Source organism: Lampris incognitus, chromosome 15, assembly GCF_029633865.1.
Source record: "Lampris incognitus isolate fLamInc1 chromosome 15, fLamInc1.hap2, whole genome shotgun sequence".
NCBI classification, from domain to species: Eukaryota; Metazoa; Chordata; class Actinopteri; order Lampriformes; family Lampridae; genus Lampris; species Lampris incognitus.
In genome coordinates this window covers 13765376-13786398 of record NC_079225.1, presented here as the reverse complement: position 1 = coordinate 13786398, position 21023 = coordinate 13765376, and the positions used below count along the sequence as shown (strand labels likewise).

General features: G+C 47.0%; 2 protein-coding genes across 2 annotated transcripts in view; both read left to right on the top strand.

Annotated features, from left to right (window-relative positions):
• The window catches only part of LOC130124788 (phospholipase B1, membrane-associated-like), a 36336-nt gene extending 24026 nt beyond the window's left edge, over positions 1-12310 (top strand). The window contains exons 24-42 of the mRNA XM_056294137.1: positions 117-198; positions 305-409; positions 515-610; positions 1431-1502; positions 1751-1828; positions 3379-3439; positions 3539-3597; positions 4268-4335; positions 4444-4487; positions 6241-6340; positions 6454-6505; positions 6613-6693; positions 6788-6853; positions 7014-7114; positions 9332-9407; positions 9506-9610; positions 9713-9808; positions 9918-9992; positions 11446-12310. Of these exons, the coding sequence (XP_056150112.1) occupies positions 117-198; positions 305-409; positions 515-610; positions 1431-1502; positions 1751-1828; positions 3379-3439; positions 3539-3597; positions 4268-4335; positions 4444-4487; positions 6241-6340; positions 6454-6505; positions 6613-6693; positions 6788-6853; positions 7014-7114; positions 9332-9407; positions 9506-9610; positions 9713-9808; positions 9918-9992; positions 11446-11733 (1705 nt within the window). The 3' untranslated portion in view covers positions 11734-12310. The remainder of the gene's footprint in view (positions 1-116; positions 199-304; positions 410-514; positions 611-1430; positions 1503-1750; positions 1829-3378; positions 3440-3538; positions 3598-4267; positions 4336-4443; positions 4488-6240; positions 6341-6453; positions 6506-6612; positions 6694-6787; positions 6854-7013; positions 7115-9331; positions 9408-9505; positions 9611-9712; positions 9809-9917; positions 9993-11445) is intronic.
• A 969-nt stretch (positions 12311-13279) lies between these two features.
• On the top strand, positions 13280-20153 carry LOC130124715 (serine/threonine-protein phosphatase PP1-beta catalytic subunit-like). The gene is made up of 8 exons (XM_056294043.1): positions 13280-13396; positions 15256-15387; positions 16436-16666; positions 17074-17178; positions 17304-17375; positions 17972-18123; positions 19780-19914; positions 20022-20153. Exons 1-8 carry the CDS (start codon positions 13345-13347, stop codon positions 20124-20126), a joined length of 984 nt encoding a protein of 327 aa, XP_056150018.1. The 5' UTR covers positions 13280-13344; the 3' UTR covers positions 20127-20153.
• The last annotated feature ends 870 nt before the right edge of the window (positions 20154-21023 follow it).

Here is a 21023-nt window from a genome sequence, read left to right as displayed (position 1 = left end):
GGTTTCCTCACTGTCTGATAAAACAGAAATGTCATAAAGAAATAATCATAAAAAGTCAAAATAACATCCTGTTATCTCTCCTTAGTATTATCTGTCCTTGCGTCATCTCTCCTTAGTATTATCTGTCCTTGCGTCATCTCGCCTAAGGCGGGCTCGAGAGCTCTTCACCTGGTGGAGGAGATGAACAGAGGCTACCAGGTATGAGAGACCGGCACGCCACGTACAGTTGTCTCACAGAAACAGCCCATCTCTTTACCCTCTCGCATATCCTCGACTTTCTTTCCCCCTTATTTTGTCTTTCCAGCGCTCCATTAATGAGCTTGTGAACTCTGGCCGGTACGATACCCGCTCAGACTTCACTGTGGTCACCCAGCCGTTCTTCAGGGATATTTTCGTCCCGAAGCTGCAGGTGAGAAACGTTGCGCTGTCTTCCGCTCCTCCTACTGCTCTAGATAAGTCAAGCCAATAGCCAGTGAGGTTCACAAACGCTCAGTGACGTTTGTCTCTTCACCAGGACGGCCGGCCGGATCGCTCCTTCTTCAGCGCTGACTGCTTCCATCTCAGCCAGAGGGCACAGACCATCATGGCTCGCTCCCTCTGGAACAACATGGTGGGGATCTGCTAGTGGAAATACTGTTACACTGTGTTTACCTCGTTTTTTTGGCGGATGCTTTCATCCTAAGCGTCTTGGTTTGCTATGCTGCACATAATGTAGCGTGGCTGACCCAAGCGCCATGCTGTGCCATTGAGCTAAAGAACTACTTTTATTAAAATTCCTCAGCCTGCATGATGTAAATTCTATAAGAAGCATTGGATTTAAAATGCATATCACACATTTTGGTGACACATCACAGCATAACTAGGCGGCACGGTGGCGCAGTGGTTAGCGCGATTGCATCACAGCAAGAAGGTCCTGGGTTCGAGCCCCGGGGTAGTCCAACCTGGGGGGGTCGTCCCGGGTCGTCCTCTGTGTGGAGTTTGCATGTTCTCCCTGTGTCAGCCTGGGTTTCCTCCAGGTGCTCCGGTTTCCTCCCACACTCCAAAGACATGTAGGTCAGGTGAATCGGCCATACTAAATTGTCCCTAGGTGTGAGTGTGTGTGTGTGTGTGTGTGTGTGTGTGTGTGTGTGTGTGTGTGTGTGTGTGTGTTGGCTCTGTGATGACCGGGCGGCCTGTCCAGGGTGTCTCCCCACCTGCCGCCCGATGACTGCTGGGATAGGCTCCAGCATCCCATGACCCTGACAGCAGGATAAGGGCTTTGGATGATGGATGGATGGATCACAGCATAACTCAACATACCACAGTGTAGTCGGCATGAAGAGATAATTATTGTTGTACAGACGGCATACTTTAGATTAAAGTGTGATACAAAGTACATATTAAGTTTACTGAACAATACTCAGATTTCGCTTTTGCTTATTTCCCCACAGCTGGAGCCTCTGGGTTTCAAAACTACCAAAGAGAACTTTACCAGTCAAGTCGCTTTGAAATGTCCATCCAAGGTGGGGTATGATGTTGGAACAATCTCTATGATAGTGATATTTGTATGTATGTACACTCAGAAGTGATGTAGTAACACTCCGACCCCTAAAGTACCCACTACATTTCACTAGCCCCCCCCCTCACTCTGTCCACGCACCCTTTAGTCAAAGATCACATTGTATTTGATTATACATTCAAGTGGCGTACATACTCATCCACTGTCATCGTGTGATTTTTGTTGAGCTGTGATTCCCGTCTTTGTCCCCAGACCTTGCCATATATTCGGACCTACCTCAACAGCAATTACACATATGAAGGCCCCTCACCAACGCCTGGACCCGTCAAAGTAAGCATACCTGCCGTTATGCTCACCCTCCAGAACCCGACCCGTGTGGCGAAACCCAAGGCAGACAAGACGACAGTTCAAAATCCAAAAGGCGGTTTTATTGGGGAAGGAGAATAACAAGGGAGAAAACAAATACTGCCACTAAATAATAAATGGAATAGAGTGGGGGGGGTGCATGGTGCAAAAAACGTTCTGTTAGTGGGATGTTTGAATAAACTATGTGTGGTGTCCAGTGGTTTGCGTGTATAACTATGTGTGAGTGTTTCTAGTGTCCGCGGTGGTGTAGCGGTCTAAGCATCGGCTTTGTGTCGATGCAGTTGCCCACTGGGGACCGGGGGTTCGCGCCCCGGTCTCGTCAGATCCAACTATGGCCGGACTGGATGAAGCAGCAATAGTGGCAACGCCGTCTTCGGGAGGGGGGTGGAGTCGGCTTGTGTTCGTCACGTGACTGCGTCTCTGGGTGTGTCGGAAAAAGCGGTGGTTCGGCCTGCAGTCGCCTTGTCCCGGAAGTGGGGAGGCGTCTCCTTCGAGACTGCCGGCCGGAGACATGCGGTTGGCAAACGCATGCAGTACGAGGGTGGGTGTTCGAATTAAAATAGGGATCGATTGGCCACTAAATTGGGAGAAAAAAGGGAAAAATCAGAAATAAAATAAAAAAAAATGAATAATGTGCGTGCACCTGGCAAGCAAGTCCAGTCCGTGATTCAAAAGGGGTGAGTCAGGGTCCGATCCGGGTCCAGAGCAGGTCCTAAGGAAATCCGAGGAGAGGGTCGTGGAAGGGAGACACGGGGGGAGATCGCTGGAGAGGTCCGGGGGGCAAAACGTGAAGGTCGCTGGGGACGGGGGAGTCGCGGAGGGAGGGAGGGAGGGTCTTGGGAGGAAACAGAGAGACACGAATATGAGACACTTCTTGTGACCAAGGCGTGTTAACACATTATTACAACTCTTCTCTAGTGGGGTTCAACCATTAATGGATATCACTAAACTGGACCTGCATAGAGAGCAGGGCCGAGGAGCTTTGTAGGGTTATTCTATTAATAAATGTGCCCGTTATTTATTTATTTTCTTAGAGTATTGTGGCGAATTCGGGGGACAAGGCAACCACGGGCAGTGCCGCGGCCGGGAAGCGAACGCGTATCGCCCGCACCGCAGGAAACATCGCTAACCGCTCGACTAAAGGGTCAGACGCGCCACCCAGCGGCCAGCGTGTCTACTTATCCATGCACGTTACAGTACCCCCCTCCTTCGGGAAGCGCGTCCCCGCGGTTAAGCATATCAGCTCCTTCACGCCTCGGCGCATGCGCTTCCGATGGCCTTACGGTCGCCATCCCGCTTCTGACACCAGTGTGGGGAGAATACGGGGGACAACGCAACCACAGGAACTGCCGCGGACGGGACGCGAACCCGTATCGCCCGCACCGCAGGAGACATCGCTAACCGCTAGACTAAAGGATCAGACCCGCCAGCCAGCGGCCAGCGTGTCTTCTTATCCATGCACGTTACAGTATTTTATGACTAACGAAGGTCTGTTGTTGCTGCTTCTCCAACAGAACTGGGGAAGTGACTTCTCCTGCGTGGACCTTGCACCATCTGTCTCTGTCCCAACCTCAGGTGAGACAGGGAATCGAACGTCATAAAAAAAAACCCACTATCAGCAGACAGTGGACACGATAATGTGTTTATGGACTGGACCTTTCTTTATATCCACAGCTCACAAGCTGCGACCAGGAGACATCAAGGTGGTGGCGGCCCTGGGTGACTCCCACACCGTAAGTGCCCCAATACACCCCTGGTACCCCGAGTAGAGGGGCCGCTTTACTGTTGGTGAATGAATATAAATGTGCATGTGTAATAGGACAGTCGTACCTCAGCCCATTATTGCCCTGTTTGGACCGAGGCCAGAGGATGCAGTGTGGTCTACTGAAGTGTTAGCTCGCCGTCTCATCCGCCTCAGTTGGAAGAGGGCGGTGCCGCCACCCCATACCCTATATATATAAATATATAGCTTTTTTTTAAAACCGTCAATGGTGTTGATGAAAGTGCTCAACAAATGAGTGCGCGACGCACGAAACCAGTTTGTACTGCTGTGTATTAAAAGTTTTTTTCCCTACATCTATCTTGATAAATAAATATACAAAATATTTAGGTCATTCAGAAGGAGTGTGAATCTGTGATACTGGCTATTAGAGTGTTTGATCTATGAGCCTGCTATATTATGCTATAATATATTATGCTATAATAATTTGTCAGCCGGCGAGCTGGCACTTATATCAACAGTCCCTTTAATTTCCATCTTATCCACCGTTTCCAATTTGATGTGTGTAGCTATTGCGGTTATCTATGCCAGGCCATCCCTGTCCTGTCTTAAACCTGGCCTGGACTACTTCTCTCCCGTTGTCGGCATGTGGCGCTGATGCCCGCTTCGTTGTCTGTTTGCAGGCGGGCACCGGTGCCAAGGCAAAGAACCTGTTTCAGCTCAAGACGGAGTACAGGGGAGTCTCGTGGAGGTACAAGAGACCTGCAAAGTTAATGCATATGCACCACCCACCCTTTCGTGCTGTGTATTTGGCAAACGCTAATCATTTTTGGCCTTTTTTAATTTTTCTTCTTTGCAGCATCGGAGGAGATGGGACTCTGGACACAGTCACAACACTACCAAGTGAGCTAATTCCACTTTATTTAATCAAAAATGTCTCCCTCCGTCCCCATATCTGACTATGCGTGTCTCTGTCATGGCTGACAGAGGTTGTGTCTTTGCTGTGTGCAGAGGGATATTGTTTTCACCATTGTTACTTTTTAGTACTCGGAGACTAGGAGACTACTAGGAGAAATGCAATAGACAATAGTGATTTCTTCCACTATGAAACTATGGTACCTGTACTCAGAGTTTGTAAGAACTATTTAATGCTTCACCCATACAGGAATGTTTTACCAATACTCTGCAAGATATTGACAGAAGTACACACAGACCCAGTACAACCATAGTATAACATTGGTGGCCACTGAGCTGCTGCGCTGGGGTTTTTAGTGGTCAGAGGACTTTCTTTAAATTCCCCAGAAATCGCTGGTTTAAAGAGTAACCGAACCCTAGAGGCTGCTGACATCTCCAGGTTAAAAACTATGCAAAGGTTAAAAACATGGCAGGCTGGTTTTGGTACTCTGTGATGTTAGCATAGCAGGATAAACACAGCTGCAGCTGATAACATTAATAGTGGGTCTGTTTGATTTACAACTGTCAGTAGCACTGTCGATGCCACTTCTTTGGCAACACCTACATCCAACAGAGCCATTATTAATGTTATTATCTGCAGCTGTTTATCCTGCTATGCTAACATCACAGAATACCACCAGCCGGCTATGTTTTTAACCTGTGGATGCAGACTAAAATGATCTAACATTTAGTGATTCTTTAAGGAAGGGGGAAGCATTTAGGGCATGGTCACACATACGTGAAATTAACATTGACAGATATTTGCCGCGGCATGGTGGCGCAGTGGTTAGCGCAGTCGCCTCACAGCAAGAAGGTCCTGAGTTCAAGCCCCGAGGTAGTCCAACCTTGGGGGTCGTCCCGGGTCGTCCTCTGTGTGGAGTTCTCCCCGTGTCTGTGTGGGTTTCCTCCGGGTGCTCCGGTTTCCTCCCACAGTCCAAAGACATGTAGGTCAGGTGAATCGGCCATACTAAATTGTCCCTAGGTGTGAGTGTGTGTATGTGTGTGTTGGCCCTGTGATGGCCTGGTGGCCTGTCCAGGGTGTCTCCCCGCCTGCCGCCCAATGACTGCTGGGATAGGCTCCAGCATCCCCGCGACCCTGACAGCAGGATAAGCAGTTTGGATAATGGATGGGTGAATATTTGCCTCCTGTTCACTTCCATGCAAGCAAAAGGGTGAATAAAACATTCACTTCCAGTGGCAAAGCAAATTCACACTTTCCCTTCGCGTGGAGTTAAACTTTGGTGAACTTTGACCGGCAAATTCACGAGTTTGCTTTGCCACTCGAAGAGAATGTTTTATTCACCGCTTCGCTCACACAGAATGGAAATGAAAAGGAGGGGAAAATTCGCCGGTGTTTATTTCGCGCATGTGTGACCATACCCTTACTCATGGACTTTCCGTGCCAGAATGTTTTCCAGCTTGTGGGTGACCTAAAACCAGCAAACCTACAGAAACTAGTATGCTACAAGTGCTAATACAGCCATAACAAAGTCTGTGCAAAGTAAAGGGCAGATGGACTGGAAGGCTGGGTTTGACACACAATGTTGTTTTCAGCTTCTTCCTCTGAACTGTGTAAATCACTTTTTTTGGACAAGTGTTTTGGTTGGGTTCTGTGATGTGTGTGTCTGGGTCTTCAGTTCCGGTCTTGTCAGTCTTGCATAGTCCAGGCCTTGCTGGTACAATACCCTTTGTGTCTTTGCAGACATCCTGAAGAAGTTCAACCCATCTCTCCAGGGCTTTTCCAAGGGCCAGATCTCAAGACAGAAGGGCTTCAACATGGCCGTGTCTGGAGCTAAGATCTTGTACGAGGATACGCTTTAACTCTCACGCAGGTCAATTTCAGCTGAGTATGACTACATGGGGTCTGGCCCCTTTCCTCCTATCTAACACTGAACGGTCTTTGTGTTGTCGACAGGGAGATCCCAGCACAAGTTAAAGCGCTCATCAAGGCCATGAGGGAAAATAAGGTGAGACTCACGAGTGACTGATCGTAATAGCTGCATTTCTGAAAATGATAATCCCTGTCCTTTCTCAAGTCGCTATCCCTCCTTCTCACCTTTTGCGAACATTACAGAAGGTGGATTTTGAAAAAGACTGGAAACTTGTGACAGTATTTGTTGGCGGAAATGATCTTTGCAGCTACTGCACCGACCAAGTAAGCATTTGCTAGAGTGTGCATTCATAACCGACCATGTATTGCTGTGTGATATGAAATGACTTACAAAATGTGCCGGTTATACTGTCTGCAGAATAACCTGTCACCCAAGAATTACAGCGCCAATCTTATGCTCAGTTTGGACATACTTTATGAAGAGGTGAGCAACACTAAACACTGAGAAAAGTAATGTAATGTAATCCATTGTCTGCATGCATGTGACTGATGGTATGCCATATTTTCCACCTTTTCACTGACCTATCCACTCCTGTGTATGTGTATGTGTGTGTCTGTGTGTGTGTGTCTGTGTGTATTTGTAGGTCCCAAGGGTATTGGTTAATGTTGTCGAGATTGGACAGATAGATCCACTGAGAACGATTAAGAAAAATAGCTTGGGTTGCACCCTCCTTCAGAGGTTTGTGTTATGTCCTTCCATCTTGATACATTCATTCATTCATTCATTCATTCATTCATTCATCATCAGCCGCTTCTCCGGGGTCGGGTCGCGGTGGCAGCAAGCTAAGTAGGGCACTCTAGACGCCCCTCTCCCCAGCAACGCCCTCCAGCTCCTCCCGGGGGATCCCAAGGGGTTCCCAGGCCAGATTGGATATGTAGTCCCTCCAGCGAGTTCTGGGTCTACCCCGGGGTCTCCTCCCAGTTGGCTGTGCCTGGTAAACCTCCAAAGGGAGGTGCCCAGGAGGCATCCTGATCAGATGCCCGAACCACCTCAACTGGCTCCTTTCGATGTGAAGGAGCAGCAGCTCTACTACGAGCTCCCTCCAGGTGTCCAAGCTCCTCACCCTGTCTCTAAGGCTGAGCCCAGACACCCTACGGAGGAAACTCATTTCAGCCACTTGTATCCGCGATCTCACCCTTTCGGTCACTACCCAAAGCTCATGACCATAGGTGAGGGTTGGAAGGAAGATTGACTGGTAAATTGAGAGTTTCGCCTTCCGGCTCAGCTCCCTCTTCAACCCAAACGGTCCAGTACAACATCCGCATCACTGCTGATGCTGCACCAATCCGTCTGTCAATCTGCCGCCCCATCCTACCCTCACTCGTGAACAAGACCCCGAGATACTTGAACTCCTTCACTTGAGGCAACAACTCATTCCTAATCCAGAGGGAGCAATCTACCATTTTCCAGTAGAGAACCATGGCCTCAGACGTGGAGGTGCTGACTCTCATCCCGGCCATTTCACACTCAGCTGCAAACCACCCCAGTGTGCGCTGGAGGTTGTGTTCTGATGAAGCCAACAAAACCACATCATCTGCGAAGAGCAGAGATGCAATTCTGAGGTTCCCAAAACGGACACACTCCTCACCTTGGCTGCGCCTTGAGATCCTGTCCATGAATATCACAAACAGAATCAGAGATGTCTTGATACATCTTTTTTTTTAAATTAAATTTATTTCTGATTTTCCCCTTTTTTTCTCCCAATTTAGTGGCCAATCGATCCCTATTTTAATTCAAACACCCACCCTCGTACTGCATGCGTTCGCCAACTGCATCTCTCAGGCCGAACCACTGTTTTTTCCGACACACACAGAGACGCATTCACGTGACGAACACAAGCCGACTCCGCCCCCCTCCCGAAGACAGCGTTGCCAATGATTGCTGCTTCATCGAGTCCGGCCATAGTCAGATCTGATGAGACCGGGGTGCGAACCCCAGTCCCCAGCGGGCAACTGCATCGACACAAAGCCGATGCTTAGACCGCTACACCACCGCGGACTCGATACATCTTTTTGATTATCTACCTAGGTGCAATGTATGATTTTTTTATTTTTATTTTTTGACTATTTGAGGTTTAAAATGTCAAGACTTCTGGGCAGTACTCAAATCCAATATTTGTAACCGTTGCAAAAATTCAATTCTGATCAGACTCACTGCTTAGTCAGCCATTGATGCACAAGGCAAGGTTTCTGTAAATGCTTACAAGTTTTCTCTAATGTTTAGCATCTAGAGCCATTTAGTTCTCGTGATAAGTCATAGATCGGCACTGGAAGGGCGTCCGGGTGGCGTAGCGGTCTATTCCGTTTCCTACCAACACGGGGATCGCCGGATTGAATCCCCGTCTTACCTCCAGCTTGGTCGGGCATCCCTACTGACACAATTGGCCGTGTCTGTGAGTGGGAAGCCGGATGTGGGTATGTGTCCTGGTCGCTGCGCTGGTGCCTCCTCTGGTCGGTCGGGGTGCCTGTTCAGGGGGGGAGGGGGAACTGGGGGGAATAGCGTGATCCTCCCACGCGCTACGTCCCCCTGGTGAAACTCCTCACTGTCAGGGGAAAAGAAGCAGCTGGCGACTCCACATGTATCGGAGGAGGCATGTGGTAGTCTGCAAGCCCTCCCCGGATCAGCACAGGGGGGTGGAGCCAGCGAGCGGGACGGCTCAGAAGAGTGGGGTAATTGGCTAAGTACAATTGGGGAGAAAAATGGGGGGGGGAGATACATTGGCTTTGAAATTTATGATCCTTTCTGTGAAAAAGTCAATTCTGCTGCATTTAAGCTCCGAATCACTGAACAGGAGTAATCCCTGATGTTCAAAGGTGGAGGAGGTGACTGCTTTGGGCTCAGCTCCTCATTTCTAATTTCATTTAAGGAAAATAAATAGGTGTCTTTGATTTACAGGAGCAGCTGTCCCTGCCTCATGCATGCCGAGGAAAATTCGCCAGAGCTCGAGGAGCTTAAACGTATCAACCAGCTGTACCAGGTACAGTAAACGCCGCGCTTGTGATTCCACAGTAAAACAAATAAGGGATCAACTTCTGTCACCCCTCCAACCCTCCTCTGTGAACCGTTTGTGTCCAGATGGAGACTCAACGTCTCATCTCCGGAGGTCGCTACGACGGACGAGTGGACTTCACGGTTGTCCTTCAACCCTATTTACGCAATTTGTTTGTCCCATACATAGGCGTAAGTTGAAGGGGAAAAACACACACGCACATACAAAAGACTCACACATGCATACACACCAGCGGTCAAATGCATGCAATAACACGATCTCACGCACTTTAGGAAGGCGTGGCTGACGTGAGTTTCTTCTCGTTGGACTGTTTCCACATCAGCGAGCGAACGCACGCGGAGATGGCCATCGGCCTCTGGAATAACATGGTGAGCTCGGGGTATTTGTATTGGCACACTGAGTGAGGGCATTTGGCACTGCAACCAAAAGTGTTTTTGGTGGAGTTTGTGGCCTCATTGCAACTCTTTATTTGGACAGTTGGAGCCAGAGGACAGAAAGCAGGTCTACAATAACTTCACTTATGACCGCTCCAAGATTCGCTGCCCCTCTGAGGTATGTGGTAATACTTGTAGGGCTGAACAGAATGTACAGATGCTGGTAGATGGGTTTGGGGGGGTCTGGAGAGCGGGGTGTCCCAGTGTTGCATAGCCATTTATTCCCCATATTTATAATGCCGTGGCTTTGAATCTGTCTCAAAACGCTTGTTACATTTTATCCCCTTACTCTCTCTCATTGTATTTCCTGTCACTTTTCTGTGTTAAATTCTAAATCAACAGAAATGAAATTAGAAAAATTGTGTAAAAAATCTTAACATCAGGGGCGTCCGGGTAGCATGGCGGTCTATTCCGTTGCCTACCAACATGGGGATTGCCGGTTCGAATCCCTGTGTTACCGCTGGCTTGTTTGGGCGTCCCTACAGACACAGTTGGCCGTGTCTGTGGGTGGGAAGCCGGATGTGGGTATGTGTCCTGGTTGCTGCACTAGTGCCTCCTCTGGTCGGTCGGGGCGCCTGTTCGGGGGGGTAGCGTGATCCTCCCACGCGCTACGTCTCCCTGGTGAAACTCCTCACTGTCAGGTGAAAAGAGCGGCTGGCGACTCCACATGTATCAGAGGAGGCATGTGGTAGTCTGCAGCCCTCCCCGGATCAGCAGAGGGAGTCGAGCAGCGACCAGGACGGCTCGGAAGAATGGGGTAATTGGCCGGGTATAATTGGGGAGAAAAAGAAGGGAAAAAACCCCAACTAATATCAGAACTTCCTCCTTAACATGACATCTTATCTGCAGCGATGGCTCACTCTCCCTGTAAGCCATGTTACTGTTCAGTCTAGCAGCAAGACCCAATTTTTTCACAGACCGGTCCTGTATTAAAATTTAAGTTATGAGGTCAGCAGATTGCTGGTAGTACATTTTCACTTGTAATCAACTTCATGGGCGTTGACTCAATATTGCCGTGACAATTTGCAAGCCCAAGAGTTGACTCCTTTTGGCCTTGATCGCAAAATAGAGTACATGCCAGAGGTGTGGACTCAGGTCACATGACTTGATGACTCAAGACTGGACAGAATGAGAAAGACTTGCAGCTCGACTTTGACTTCAGAACAAATGATTAATGACTTCATTTGGACTTGAGCCTTTTGACTTGAAAGACTTGATACCTTCTCCAAGGCCAAAGGTAAAGTGCTTTTAAAAAGTGTGCAACCAATCAACTCTTCATTTCTACCATTACAGATCCACTTTCAATCAATCTGTAATAAATACACATTTTCAAAAGCATTAACGTGTTGTGTAAATTTAGAATATTAAATATTACTTTGTTGTTGAAAATTTGAAATGGCATTAAATTTGATGAGAAGCACATTATGACTTGTTTAGGACTTGAAACTCAGGACGTGGGACTTCACTTGGGACTTGACCACCAAGACTTACTTGTGACTTGGAAAACAATGTCTTGGTCCCACCTCTGACATACCCACCCCCACACTACTTAAAACTGTCCTTTCTTTCAGGCTCATCCCTTCATCTTTACCAAGATCAACAGCCTCCCAAGTCCACCTGTGAGCATCACCACTGCTGCTCCGGAGCTACACAGTACCAGTAGCTCCAGCCCTCTGCCAACGCTCCCTGCACCCAAGTGTCCCTCCGCTCTGCCTGTGTGGGTGCCAGTGGTTGCAGCAATCTCTAGCTTACTGGTTGGCATTGCCGCTGCCTGGCTATTTCTCTCCCGTAGACAAATAAAAGAAAAGAAAAAGAAAAATGAGGATAGAACATTCGAAACGAAAGCCGCTGGTTTTTAATGGAATGGTTAATGCAAATGTATGCCGGCTCGCATACTCGCATACACAAACGAAATGAAAATCACATCCCATTAAAAGCCACCCAGGGCTTCCCAAATATTTCTTTTGCTGCAACCCACCCACAGAGATGCTTTTTGGCCCAGGACCCACTGAATACTTTGTACAGTGAAATAATAAAATTCTCATTACTTGTCAAAAAGGAAGAGGATTAACAATCCTTTCCGTGTGGTTTATCAATGCAGTTTTCCTCTTTTCGGTCTTCAGTCACGATCGGATGAAACCGATAAGGCGTGTCAACCTCAAACACTTCGGCATACAATTCAACCATTGCATTGTTTGCATTGACTAACAGTATGAAAATAAATGTCTTTTCTTTATTTTCTCTACATTTAAATTCTGTCTGTAAACAAACTCTAATTTAATGTATATAAAGTATGGACTTTTTTGATTTTTTTTTTAGATATTGTAGTGAAATTGTGAACTGTTTCATGCAAGTAATTTTCCACTTTAAATACAGCATTCTCTATTTATTGTAACAATAAAATGTTTGCTATACTCATTTGTCTCAATGTTCACCCATCCATCCATCCCAATCGGGGTCGCTGGAGCCTATCCCAGCAGTCATGGGGCGAAAGGCAGGGAGACACCCTGGACAGGCCGCCAGTTCATCCCGGTGTCCTAATGTCTTGAGGAAAAAGACGAAGGTTGTCTGTACAAACTGAGTAGGCATGTTCTGTCTCCATGCTTACAAGCCAAGTCAACTTTATTTGTATTGCCCAATATCACAAATTTGCCTCAAGGGGCTGATTCAAGTTATCCTCTGATTGTGGCATACACTAAAATCTAGATCAAACATAATGAAATCTTGGCACTGTCAGAAATAACAAGACAGGCCACACTATGACATCACTGACTTTATATCAAATGTTTGTGCGTCTTTGAAAATGTTAAAAGTAATCCCACTACATCAGCGTTTCCCAACCCAGTCCTCAGGGACTCCCTATCCTGCAGATTTTCATTGTAACCCTGCATAGGCGGCCCTGCTTGTACTTACTCGACCAACCATCTCACAGCACTTAATTATGCAAGGTGTGCAACGTCTGACATAATTATTTGCTGATTGGTTGAATAACTACAAACAGGTGCCTACTCAGGGTTGCAAAGAAAATCTGCAGGATAGGGGGTCCTTGAGGACTGGGTTGAGAAACGCTGCACTACATGTTAGCGTGCACACTTCCGGTCATCTTCGTTTCATTTTTTTCAGAGCAGGGAAAATTTGTCCTGACGCTCAACTTGCAGCCTTGTATAAGAGCCCAGACTCCCAGACGGCAGATACTCAGTTTTACAGGCAACACGCTACTGAGGAGGTCTGGCACACTTCGCAGCTGAAATACTATATCCCAAACTACTTCGGAGTCATTCCTTCTGATCGCTTGCCTGCAAGTTTCTACCCGTTTTTTTGGGGGGGGGGGCAAAACGTCGCTGGGAGCGTTGGCTGGATTCAGTGTGTGTGTGTGTGTGTGTGTGTGTGTGTGGGGGGGGGGGGGTTGCCTCCCAGTCGGATTTCTGGGCAAAGTTTGTCCATCTGCCTAAACTGTGGCCATCAGAAAGATGGCGGAGAGTGAGCTGAACGTTGACAGCATCATCTCCCGACTGCTGGAAGGTAGCGTACCGTTACGGGGGGAGGGGGGGGTCTGGTCTGGTTTCTCTCTCTCTCTCGCCTCTCTCCGCTCGAAGGGAACCCGGACGCTGTTCTTAGTGCCGGTCCGGACCCGAATCCAGCCTCTCTCGTGTTGCGGCGTCGTTCGTCTGCTGAGACGAGGACGCGGCTAAGCTAACGGCCGCAGATCCGGCGCCTCTCTACAGTAACGTAACGTTAGCCCGTCGGTCGGCGCCGACTCCTAGCTCGCTGAAGGCTTTAGCTGCCCCGGGGTTTCCCCCCCCAACAGCTAATATCGATTATTAATTTCCCCCGGGGGGCCGCTGGCGACGAAACCGAGGGCCGGTGGGAGAACGTAACGCTTTACGGAGAAACGGGAGGGAAGTAACGTACGTGTAACGTTACTGCGCGGGAGCCCCGCGGGTCAGAGCTCGGCGTGCGCCGTTGCCAAATAACGTAACGTGGCCTTGCTGGCGTGCTGGCCACGCCTCCAGTCGGTCGGTAAATCAGTCGAGCTCTGCATGCGCGGTTGCCAAGTAACGTAACGTGGCCTTGCTGGCGTGTTGGCCACGCCTCCAATCGGTCGGTAAATCAGTCGAGCTCTGAATGCGCGGTTGCCAAGTAACGTAACGTGGCCTTGCCGGCGTGTTGGCCACGCCTCCAATCGGTCGGTAAATCAGTCGAGCTCTGGATGCGCGGTTGCCAAGTAACGTAACGTGGCCTTGCTGGCGTGTTGGCCACGCCTCCAATCGGTCGGTAAATCAGTCGAGCTCTGCATGCGCGGTTGCCAAGTAACGTAACGTGGCCTTGCTGGCGTAACGTGGCCTTGCTGGCGTGTTGGCCACGCCTCCAATCGGTCGGTAAATCAGTCGAGCTCTTGATGCGCGGTTGCCAAGTAACGTAACGTGGCCTTGCTGGCGTAACGTTAGCCCGCTGCCGTGTTGGCCACGCCTCCAGTCGGTCGGTAAATCAATCAAATAAATCAGTTAATAAACCAATCGGGTTTTGTACGCTAAAAAGCAACTCCATTGTACTTTACATGAGCTCGAAGCGCACGGGTAAAAAGAAGGTGGCGTTGAAAGGATGAAAATAAACAAGACCAAATTTGAACGTCTGACCAAGCAGATGTTCTCAGTAGGGAGATGGAGTCAAATCAGGAGTTTGGTGATCCCGCCGCCTCTGGCCACCCAGTTCTGTTTTGATGGGAATCAAACCCCCTGCTTCTGGGACCCTTAACCCACTTCTGCTCAGGTGGGACTCAAACTCTGTAACGTGGGCTATGGTGAGCCTTGAACGTCAGTAGGCGCCCTGCTAGAAGCCTGCATTGGCCTAACACTTTGCAGTACAGTACACGGCTATATAAATGTAATTATTATATTATTATTATTATTATCATTACCCAACTGGTTAATGTGTTATTCTAGGGCGCTTAATCCTAAATTCTGCCACGGTATACTATTTGGCCTACTTGGGGTACGCCGCTCTCATTCACTCATTTGTGCAGACAAGCTGCACATTTTTTTGCCTGGCCAGTTTATTGATGAAGTGCAGCAACAATGTGTTTAACTTGAATTAATCTGTGTTTTAATCACAAGGGAAGAGAACGCAAACAATATTACGGCTCTCTTCCACTGAAGATGTTGCACATCGGTGTTGCGAAATGTTTCTATTTGGTTTGAGTTATGTCAGCTGTGTAATCACAAGAGGATTTGGGAGGGAACGATATTTACTTTTTCATAAGGTAAATGAAGTAACTGCGTCTGATAGCTTTGGTCCAAAGTCCCAAATGATTCCTGAATTTCCCCTTGCGTCTTTCACAATCATCCTTTGTGAAGATAAATGCACTTTTTGCACCTTTGCAGTCCGAGGATGTCGTCCAGGGAAGATAGTACAGATGACGGAGGCGGAGGTACGAGGGCTCTGCATCAAGTCCCGGGAAATTTTCCTCAGCCAGCCAATCCTGCTGGAGCTGGAAGCGCCGCTCAAAATCTGCGGTGGGTATCGTGACTGTCGCATGAATTGTCGCTTTGATTTTTCTTTGTTCTTGTTTCCCTTGGAAATTCACTGAGGCCGCTTCAGTTTCATAGGGTTCAAAGAGTGCATGTTTGTATACTTTAAGTTCTAATGAAACACAAAGACACAACCTTTACTTTCAGCTGTTTTATATAAGGGTTTATTATTCTTTTCCATCATAGATGATGCCCGTAGGATAGGCAAAACAATCCAAACTTTGTGTTAGCCACTGAAGGGTTCCAGAATGCCCTAGTCCCCCCCCCCCCACTCCCCTTATCAAAGGGCTTTGGTTGTAGGCCACAGCCCTTTGTTAAAATGATTTAGCGTGGAGGTGGAGAGCCATGCAGCTGAGCACTGTAAGTAGAGCAGGAGGATATTAATGGCCATTCTCCAGAGTGTCCCCCTGTGTAGGCAGGAGTGAAGGCGGGAGCACGGCATCTCTCCTCTTCACAGAGATGAAGTCTTTTGTCTCTGGCGTACATCCTTTCAAGAACTGCCTCCATCTCAGCTAAAACATGTCTGGCTTCTTATTCTATTTTGAAGTAGGCATTCATCACTTTCTTAGCATGGAGCTATTGCTACAGGCTGTATGTGTCTGATTCCTGCTGCGGCAATGACATGCAGAAAATACATGCACTCTTTGGACAAATTAATCCACCGCTTGGCATGTATTAGTGTGGTACAAAAAGTGAAAATGTAATGATTCTAGTTATAGACATTAGCCTATATGATTAACCAAAACTTGGTAAAAAGTCATATTTCTGCAACAAAGCATTCTTTAGGTCAATGACTGTTACATCATTCCATATTTGTAGTTGTAAAACACTATATGAATTTAATCCATTATTATTATTATTTGATCCTTCTAGTTGAATTAATACCATCAATTTTCATTAGAAATATAAACACAAGACAAAACTTGTCAAAAAAATATTGCTTGGAGTTCATAACTGTGATGATGCTAGCTAGACTATGTACCCAGCAATATCAACTGGAATCATGAGCTGAGTTTATTATTTCCCCACTTAGGTGATATACATGGGCAGTACACAGACCTGCTGAGGCTATTTGAGTATGGGGGCTTCCCTCCTGAGGCCAACTATCTGTTCTTGGGGGACTATGTGGACAGAGGGAAACAGTCCCTCGAGACCATCTGCCTGCTACTGGCCTACAAGATCAAATACCCAGAGAACTTCTTCTTGCTCAGGGGGAACCACGAGTGTGCTTCCATCAACCGCATCTATGGCTTCTACGACGAGTGTAAGATGGGAAGCGGGTGCACTGAGATATGCCTGCTGCGAGTGCACAATGCATGTTAAATATGAAATAATGTGCTGTTTAAAAGAGATCACCACACAAGGTAATGACTGAGACATTTTATGCTTTCACCTGAGGAAAGCCCTCGGGTGAAAGCATACACAACATTTGTAAACCTGTTCGACTCTGGAAACCAGAGAAGGGGGACCATTATCTACTTTTTTTTCCATATATGACTGGTAAATAATAGTGCAGTTTGTTATTATGGAGATTAATGTAGTCATATTAGGGTATATAAATACCATATATGGATGTTCACATTCAGCAATATCCCCCTTATAAAAGCTCCATTGCGTGTCCTACAAACACAGTTTCTTTGTAGTTCTAATTCCTTTTTGTTTTTCCCCCAGGCAAGCGGAGGTTCAACATAAAGCTCTGGAAGACCTTCACAGACTGTTTCAACTGTCTGCCCATTGCTGCAATTATTGACGAAAAGATCTTCTGTTGCCATGGAGGTTAGTAAACCGTCTGTTTTTTGTTTGTTTTTTTTACACAAGAATCCCCTTTATCCATCGTGTGCATTGATGATATGCATCCAAGATTTGTTGTGTGGACTTTGATATCGCCATGTCCCCCTCAGGGCTGTCGCCTGATTTGCAGTCCATGGAGCAAATTCGCCGCATCATGAGACCCACCGATGTCCCTGATACAGGTATGGTAGCCTCAGTGTCTTTGTTAAGGCACAAGTGGGGACAATATCCCCATCTTCATAAATCATCTGTAACATGAGGTCATAAGGAAAGAGCCAGTTGGTTATCTCACCGGATACATTATAATCAGTCATGCCCAATAGCCAGTATTTCTCTTTGACTATTAGACTGTTAATCGAGGCCAAAATCAAATTGTTATGGTACTGTCTAGATAGCATGAAATCTGATAAGGCTATGTAGACAGTACCACAGACCATGCTCCCTTATACTGCTCATTGCATAACTACTATAATCAGTAGATAGTCCAAGCTGCTTGTTTGTTCTACATTTTAACGATAATATAACTATGTGTAATATTACTACTAATGTTGGTAAATCTTCTGTGACATCATTCTAGGTCAAATCACTCTGGGTAATTTTGCTGGAGGTTTTACCATAATTATCATGGGGCAAAAAAAAAGAGGTTATTTTCAGACTGTATTCAACAATCTGGATGCCCCTGTTAAGGCCTATCCTGTGAAGAGAGTTCTATGAAAGTATGCATTACAAATTGTTGAGTTTGCGTTGCTGACTAGTATGTCTTGCCTGTTTCTGCTAGGCTTGTTGTGTGACCTGCTGTGGTCCGATCCAGACAAAGATGTCCAGGGCTGGGGGGAGAATGACCGTGGCGTCTCTTTCACCTTCGGTGCTGACGTGGTCAGCAAGTTTCTCAATCGTCATGACCTGGACCTCATTTGTCGAGCCCATCAGGTAACTTACAAGCCTGCCTATGAATGGAAGGAATTGTGAAGTGATACTGCAGAGTACCCTTAATTTAACCCGAACTGATGTGTTGGACTTGGGAAGAAATAATAAGGGGACAGTTATGGAACAATAAAGGTCCTATGACTTTTCCATCCATCCATTGTCCAAACCACTTATCCTGCTCTCAGGGTTGCGGGGATGCTGGATCCTGTCCCAACAGTCATTGGGTGGCAGGCGGGGAGACACCCTGGACAGGCCGCCAGGCCATCACAGGGCACACACACACACACACACACACACATTAACACCTAGGGACAATTTAGTACGGCCGATTCACCTGACCTACATGCCTTTGGACTGTGGGAGGAAACCGGAGCCCCTGGAGGAAACCCACGCAAGACATGAGGAGAACATGCAAACTCCACACAGAGGATGACCCGGGACAGCCCCCAAGGTTGGACTACCCTGGGGCTTGAACCCAGAACCTTCTTGCTGTGAGGCGACTGTGCTAACCACTGTGCCACCATGCCACCCCACTGTGCCACCATGCCACCCACCTATGACTTTTGCAAAATTGAAAACGAGGGTGAAATCACGGAATGGAGACATAAAAATTGAGTTCAGTTAACTGTGTGGAATCGGGAGATTTGTAATTATTAGAAAATATGTGAACATAATCAGGAATTAAAGTAATTTGTTCTTAAAACCATCCTGTCGGTCGTTCTCCCTTGCAGAAACCCTGTTGCGCTTCTACGCCTTTGTGCACATGAATGTGCGCAAAACAGCGTGCACATGTCATTAAACACTTGTGGGTTTGTTGAATGGGATAGAGAGAGAAAAAATGTCAAATCAACCAGCATCACAGGAGACCAGCACCCCTGAGAAAACAGAAAATGGGAAAAAAATAGAACAGATTTCATAGGGCCCTAACCACTGAATTGGATTTATAAACGGTTGCTGCATAGACTTAAAAAGAACAAATTTAATTAATGATGGGGGTTTATTTTGCAATCCATTACAAAATGGGCCCCCCTCTGGTTGCACTCATTGTTACTTGTTAGAGTAACTAAATCCTATATCATTTTAGTGAGTTTGCCGACATCTACAGTTCAAAAACCACATAAAGGTTAAAAACATGGCAGACTGGCCGTGGTACTCTGTGATGTAAGCATAGCAGGATAAACATAGCTGCTGCTGACGGATCTGTTGGATGAAGGTGTGCCAAAGAAGCAGCATTGACAGTACTATTGACAATTGTTAGTGCTGGTTCTGTCTGTCTGTCAATGCTGATAGATGCTGGCATACCGATTAGCTGCAGCTAAGTTTATCCTGCTATGCTAATACCACAGAGTACCAAGACCAGCCAGCCAGCCAGCCAGCCATGTTTTTAACCTTTACATGGTTTTTAACTTGTACATGTCTGCAAACTCACTAAAATGGTCTAGGGGGCTTAGTTTCTGCTTAAGTGAACGAATTACCAGACTGGTTGCTGTTTGATTTTCTACAGGAAGTTTGCTTGCCCTCGAACGCTTACCAGGAATTCATGTTTTGATAATGAAAAGGGTGTCATTAATAAAAAAAAAAATCCTTATGTATTGTGAGGAGTTGTGTATGAATTTTATGGCAGTGGCTATCAGCAGCTTGTCCTTTGTGGCTCCATAGGTTGTTGAAGATGGATACGAGTTCTTTGCCAAACGACAGCTGGTGACACTGTTCTCTGCCCCCAACTACTGTGGCGAGTTTGACAACGCGGGGGGAATGATGAGTGTAGACGAGTCCCTCATGTGCTCCTTCCAGGTAAAGACTCAACTCTCTCTCTGTCAGATGCAGGCAGGTGATGATGATGCTGATGATGGCTTGCTGTTATGTATGCTCATGACCACATTACCCGTCTTCTCCTTCAGATCCTGAAGCCGTCAGAGAAAAAGGCCAAGTACCAGTACGGGGGCGTGAATTCAGGACGCCCCGTCACCCCTCCCCGTACCGCTCAAGCCCCCAAGAAGAGGTGAGCTGCAGGCTCCATCTTTCCTCCTCCCTTTGGCAGCAAACCTCCAGGCTGTTTTAAAACACTACAGCCTTCCCTCACTGTTGGCTTGTTCATGTGTTTGTATGTGATGGTGGTTATGTTTTTTTCCCCCCTCCAACGCCATGAAATAATGTTGCTCAGTCCTCGCTATTCTAGTCTTATCAGCAGTATGAAGCAGACATGTTGCGGAATGGGCAACGTGTTTGAAAAAGGATGCTTCTCTGCCTTTGGGATTAGCATTTATCATAGTGCCATTGTGAAGGCGTGTGTGGTTGTGTGATTGAAATGGGGTCTTTGCCCTCGCTGTTGTAAAAACTAATTATTTCAAACTACTGGGTCAGGTATCCCCTTTGTCTTACATTTATTCTACTAATGTTCCAAGTAGTTTACTCAGTCACTAAAACTGTTCTTTCGCATTTCCAGTGATTTATACTGGTTTGTTATTGCTAGTATGTTCCTTTGGACAAACGAATGCATTTTTTTTCTCTTCCCGTGGTCAAAGAAGGTTGAATCACTTCATCTGGATACGTTTATTGACATGTTTCATCACTCAACTAAGTGACATCTTCTCGTCCCATGGAGATATTATTGAAATAGAACCTGGAAAATACAGGCGCAATAATAGTTGCTAGAAATATTCATTTCTTGTATGCAAGCATACACATCACCGTAAGCCACTCATTCATTATAGCCTACGTAAGCTTATAGAAACCATAAACATCTCACACTGTATCAAATGGACCCTCGGTGTTCTTCCACATCAGACCAGTGTTCATTTCATACTCTTCATCACCAGCCCGCTTCTGCCCAACGAGCTCTCTGTTTCTGTGGAATAAGAAACGTTGAAGTGGGTTTTCCATTGTGCCTGTCTGATTATTTG

Bases quoted from the DNA above. Each gene is read 5' to 3' on its own strand.
- LOC130124715 (XM_056294043.1), top strand. From the start codon at position 13,345: ATGGCGGAGAGTGAGCTGAACGTTGACAGCATCATCTCCCGACTGCTG. The intron at 13,397-15,255 runs GTAGCGTACCGT...GCACCTTTGCAG, and splicing joins CATCTCCCGACTGCTGGAAG to TCCGAGGATGTCGTCCAGGG. The intron at 17,179-17,303 runs GTTAGTAAACCG...TGTCCCCCTCAG, and splicing joins GATCTTCTGTTGCCATGGAG to GGCTGTCGCCTGATTTGCAG.